Source organism: Electrona antarctica, assembly GCF_951216825.1.
Source record: "Electrona antarctica genome assembly, chromosome: 13".
Classification (NCBI taxonomy): domain Eukaryota; kingdom Metazoa; phylum Chordata; class Actinopteri; order Myctophiformes; family Myctophidae; genus Electrona; species Electrona antarctica.
In genome coordinates this window covers 26,725,059-26,731,038 of record NC_136794.1, presented here as the reverse complement: position 1 = coordinate 26,731,038, position 5,980 = coordinate 26,725,059, and the positions used below count along the sequence as shown (strand labels likewise).

Below are 5,980 nucleotides of genomic sequence, written 5' to 3'. Positions count from 1 at the left end.
TACACATGATGTTACACAGACATTGGTCACCTATCGAATCGTGTTTAATAGATTGCGGCAACTTTTATTTGCGGGTGACATTCTAAATGTCAAAATCGATCAAATACATCTACGAGAGTCTTAATTTAAAACTAACACGAACCCAGGGTGAACTCCAGGCTAATTGGTGGTCGGTCGGTCTTACTCTCTTCGCAGATGAGTAAGCCTGGGACCGAGGCTGATGGGCTAGTGGTCGGTTAGACGGTTACCGTACCGTACTTACAATTACAAACTAGGTGGTTGCACACTGCCAGTACTTACAAACTAGTACTTACAGTACATTAATGGTCTCTACTCTCTTCAAAGGCTGGAGTTAAAAACAAAATCGATAGGCTGCCAATTTCGATGTAACACTAATTTGGTTGGTTGATCTTTGGCCAGCCCACTAGTCTAGCGTGCTAAATACTGTAATAATAATAATAATAATAATACAGTAGTATTAGTGTACATCATACAGTATTGTATGACAGGAAGATAAATAATATAAATTAAAACTTTCAAATAGATATTTAAATAAACATGGGGCTTCTCATTAATTGATGAAACGCTGGACCATGCAGGCACTTTTCCTGTTAGTGTCATTTTTATTTTTAACATTAGATTATACTTTAGACACATTTATTTTTCTGCGGTTACTTTGTTGTGTCGTGTGCGTGCTCACAATCATAGATATATATATATATCTATGCTCACAATCACATCATGGGCTGTCAGGTCATGCATGGCTATAGTTGTCGTCATGGCAACTGTAAACAGACAGTTTACATTTGAGAATAAAGAGGTTTGTTTGCGTCTCCATTGGGCTTATATTCTCCCATTCTCCCAATTTTACAAATAATTTAATTAACACAGTAACATGTCAGATATAGGATCTGAAGAGTTTGATACTGAACGAGATTACCTGGGGGTGAGTAGGCCTATAGGCTTAAATTAGACACTTGGCATTCAATATTATGTGTGTGTGTGTGTGTGTGTGTGTGTGTGTGTGTGTGTGTGTGTGTGTGTGTGTGTGTAGGCTTACATGTTTCTTTGTTTGTCTCTGTGTTATCTGATTCAGAGATTCTTTCCTTATGATTCAGTGTGGTAACTCAATTAACTTATCTATATCTGACTGACACAGGAATATGAAGGGAACCGCAATGAGGCAGGGGAGAGGCACGGGGTGGGCAAGGCAGTGCTTCCCAATGGAGAAACTTATGAAGGAGAGTATGAGAATGGCAAACGATCTGGCCAGGTAGGTGAATGAATTAACATATAACATTAATAGCATCATTGTTGATGCAGTTGTCTTTATGTACTGGCTAAAGGGAGGGTAAAGACAACTGCAGAATCAGTTTCATTATCATATGGGCAGAGTGACCAGATCCAAACTGCTCATTTGAGTTGTGATTGCTTGTGTGGGACAGGATAAGAGGGACGGGGTTAGCAACTTAGTCTATTCGTACTTAAGTTGCTATTAAATGCCTTGATTTCATATTCGACCATAAGCCTAATATTGCCTATAATTTTCTTAAACCCCACTGGCATCTCACATTTTGTTTTAAAATGCTAATTTTGCTCATGGGTGGTATGGCCAACTTGGTACTGTAACCTAGAGGCAGTCTAGGCGGGGATATTCCTCGTCTTATTTTAACAGACTTAAAAAGAGACAACAACAGTGCTTTACAACAGAAAGCCAACTATTAGGGGACTAACTATTAGGGCATTAAAGGCATTTGAACACTGATGCCTGCCAGTCACAATGTGGGACAGGGTCTCAATCTGTCTGCCTGAAATTTAGTCTTGGAAATGAGAGGCTGTCCCACACAAAGGGTGACAGGGGGACATTTGGTCACTCTACTTATAATAACCATAATACACACTATAGGCATAGGCTACAAGGCTGCAAAATACCATCTGTAAATCATGGTGCTTGTCACATTTAAAAACAACAGTACACATTAATCAATGTCAATCACACATTTTCGCTTAGTCCTACTTACAAAAGGCAATATTTACCCTTTGCTTGTCTATGATATTTTATTTTATTATTCTCTACCAGGGGACATATCATTTTAAGAATGGAGCCCGATATATCGGAGACTATAATCAGAATATGAAACATGGAGAGGGCACCTTCTATTATCCAGATGGATCCAGATATGAAGGTACAGTATGGTGGTTGGCACACAGAGAAATAGCATCCAGAGACCCCCAGGGGTCCTTAAGGGGGTTCCAGTTGGTCCCAGCAAAATGAGGAACAGTTTAACCATGTTAACCCTATTATATACTTTGGCTATACTGTATATGTTTTTTTAAAGACGATCTACAAGCTCACAACATGCGGTGCCATATGCGTTGAGAGCTTGTAGGTGGGCTATTTTCCCCAAAAATAACATATGTTGAATCATGTATAACATTTTGAACACAAATCTGCTCTGTGACATGAACATTTGAGAAACACTGCTATATAGCCACTATGATACTATTTCAAAGCATGCTTCAGTAAAGATCTATATGACACACAAAGTCGGCATTATAGGAAAGCCTGGGATGATTATAGTGGAATAATTTATGAACTTACAGTACAGTGTCAATAACAGCTGTGAAAATAAAAATCTTCATCTGCAACAGGGGGTCCTGTGCTTTTTCAGCTGGGGAATCAAAAGAGAAATTTGGCATCTCCCTCTGGATCTCAAGCATGATCAAATCTACTGTTCTTGAGTCTTATAGGACCTAGAAGACAATATTTAGTCTTATAGTCATAACACAATATCAATATGTTGCTGGTATCATTCCATGCAGGTCTGCGTGAGAACTTAAAGCTGAGCTAGAGAAATCAGTGTCATGTTCTCTCCTGGTCATGATTTAGGGTCCTGGGTTGGTGACCTGCGTCAGGGCCATGGTATCTACACATACCCCAACGCAGACACATACGACGGTCAGTGGCAGCGTCATGAAAGGTACATAGCCTATTGGGGTTCGATTCGCCTGGGGGTGGAGGGGCAATCCACGCTTTTGATATCCCCCTCTGGTCATTCATTTTTATTACCGGTGATTTGTTTTATGCCTGCTTCTGGTCCCACTGAATTAAATATGTGCATTTCCTTTTGGGAAATGTAGACTGATGTTTGATATTCATGTTAGATAATACCATAATTTAACTTAATTAAAAATGTATGTAATGTATTAACAATCTAGAAAGTGAACATGACATCACACTGAGTTGTTTTAGCACAGACCTCACAAGATCGGTTATTTTCACTATACGATTTAAAAAAAATAATAATTAGGCTTTCCACAATCTCACAAGCGGTGCAATAGCAAAGGAATACAAATCCATCTGAGGGTGCTAACCTTTGGCCGCATCAACCTCACTTGTTTTATAGTACAGTACGTCTCCCCATTTACTGAGAAGTTGTGATTCAAAAGTTAATGATCTCTTCAGGGCAGCCTACTGATCACTTCTCTCCAAGTCTCATGGAAATCTGCCCATCTATTCTCAAGTTATTTATTTTGTTCACAGACAGATAGACAAACCAGATAAAGTGCCCCTCGGGGCACAGGTCTCCACCAGGGCAGGTCAGGTTGTGGCCTTCTGGTGGCGCTATAATAGGCCAATGTGAAAAGGGTGCCATTTCTTCTTACACCTTGAATGGCAATTGGATGATTTGAGGCATTTTGTTCCACCTGTTGGTGGCGCTATAACAGGCCAATGTGAAAAGGGTGAGATATATTTCTCAGCCTAGTAGGAAATTCTGTGAAAGATTTCACGTAAATTGCACGCTGCGTTCATGATTTGAGGCATTTTGTTCCAAAAATGTGTCTTGCAAAAATGCACCTGTTGGTGGCGCTATAACAGGCCAATGTGAAAAGGGTGGGATATATTCCTCAGCCTAGTAGGAAAATCTGTGAAAGATTTCACGTAAATTGCACGCTGCGTTCATGATTTGAGGTTTTTTGTTAAAAACGGGCCAATCCTGCAAACTTTGAAAGCCAATATTAGCCAATTAGGATTGAATATTAAATATCGGACAGATTTTGTTTTTCAAAAGTCGGCCTCCTGGTGGTGCTATAACAGGCCATTCTGGAAATTTGGGGCAGAGGTTAATCATTGGCATCCAGGGAGTGTGTGTACAAAATGTGGCATCGACCGGGTTAATGGTGCCAGAGATTAGCTGTTGACAGACACACACACACACACACACACACACACACACACACACACACACACACACACACACACACACACACACACACACACACACACACACACACACACACACACACACACACACACACACACACACACACACACACACACACACACACACACACACTCTCTCCCCATGCCTTCGGCCTGGTGGAGACAATAATGCTGCAAGTTCCTTTCTGTCCTCTTTACTGCCAGGCATGGCCAGGGCACATACCACTACCATGCCAATGGCTCCCAGTACAAGGGGACATGGGTGAACGGGAAGATGGAGTCAGCTGGAGAGATCATTCATTCCAACCACAAATATCGGGGGAACTTTCTCAACAACAATGTAAGTCAAGTCAGCCAGTTTGACCACTCATGTTACTCAAAGTCACTTTAAGTACTTAAGCATTTAATACGCTGTAAGCACGTCTGAAATGTGGATGCAAGGGTGATCACTTTATGACTGGTTCACTTGTGCCAGGCAGGATAACTCACTGCCAAAAAGGCATGTGCATAGTCGTATCATTCAAGGTTCAAGGTTTCTTTGTCTTGTGTGCAGGTACATAAAAGTACAAAAGTACAATTATTTTGTTCTGGTTCCTCAGACACTGTAGCAGCATCATCTCATCTTAATTTATTGTGGCAAATTCATACTTTTTCATCTGAAGTAAAACAGCCCATGGAGTCTATTTTCTGTATCACTGTGTTTGTGAGTTTGAAGGCAACATTGTGCTTTACAAACGCTATCAATGCTAATATCAAAATCACACCCATGTGAACTGAGTGGTGCACCCCCCCCCCCCCCCCCTCCCTCTCTCTCATTAGCAGGCAACAGTGCAGCACTATCTCTCCGTTATCCTACCATCATCTAAATAGTTCCCGTTTTATTCTTGTTTTTCAGCCATCAGGACCAGGGAAGTATGTGTTTGACATAGGGTGTGAGCAGCACGGTGAATATCTTCAATTGGATCAGGTAATGGTTTGGTTCAATGGGTGTGAATCCACTGCTTTCCTGATTTAATTCTGCAAGGATGTCTAAATAAAGGATAAAAAGGCCCCAGATATTCGATAAAATTGATGTTAATGTATTCCCCCCCCGTCCCCCGTCCCCACACTCATCCTTCTCCCTTTCCATTCTGAGCAGGAGAGAATGGAGGCTGATGAAGATGAGGCTGCCCCCACCAGGGTACTCAAATGGATCCCTAAGAGTGTGACCAGCCTGACTATGGAGCTCCCCTAACACCCCTCAAAAACATAGAAACTGAAGTATATTTTTCATCAAAACCAATAGTCAAATTATGGAATATATAAAGCCACTCTTGGTACATGTATTATTTGTCTAGGCCCAAAAACGGGACACATACCATGCCAATGCCATACCAATGCCATACATTAAATAAACTAGGAATGTGACTGATAATAACAAGACACTGCACAAAATAACATATGATGGAACATGAAAGATATGAAATACAATTGATTTAGCTACTCTGTGTGTGTGTGTGTGTGTGTGTGTGTGTGTGTGGTCAGATCCTGCCTGAAAAGGGAGCAGCCTTGTAATCAGAGAATGGAAAATGACCAAATCTGTACATTTACTGCTTACGTTTTGTAAAGCAAAATCCGATTTCACTGTTGTATTAAAGGTTTTTTACTCCTAGACAGCTATGTGTGTCCCTGGGTCTGTCTGTCCAAGCAGGAAAATAGCGTTATAGCGTCTGTTCACCACCAAGTGCCACTGTTGCACAGCCTAACACACAGACA

The 5,980-nt window shown here is 41.0% G+C and overlaps 1 protein-coding gene across 1 annotated transcript; it reads left to right on the top strand.

Moving 5' to 3' along the window:
- The first annotated feature begins 856 nt into the window (after positions 1-856).
- Positions 857-5,840, top strand: rsph1 (radial spoke head component 1). The gene is made up of 7 exons (XM_079518550.1): positions 857-946; positions 1,160-1,273; positions 2,081-2,186; positions 2,891-2,981; positions 4,430-4,565; positions 5,121-5,192; positions 5,364-5,840. The coding sequence occupies exons 1-7, from the start codon at positions 896-898 to the stop codon at positions 5,457-5,459; spliced, it is 666 nt and encodes a 221-aa protein (XP_079374676.1). The 5' UTR covers positions 857-895; the 3' UTR covers positions 5,460-5,840.
- Positions 5,841-5,980: the final 140 nt, after the last annotated feature.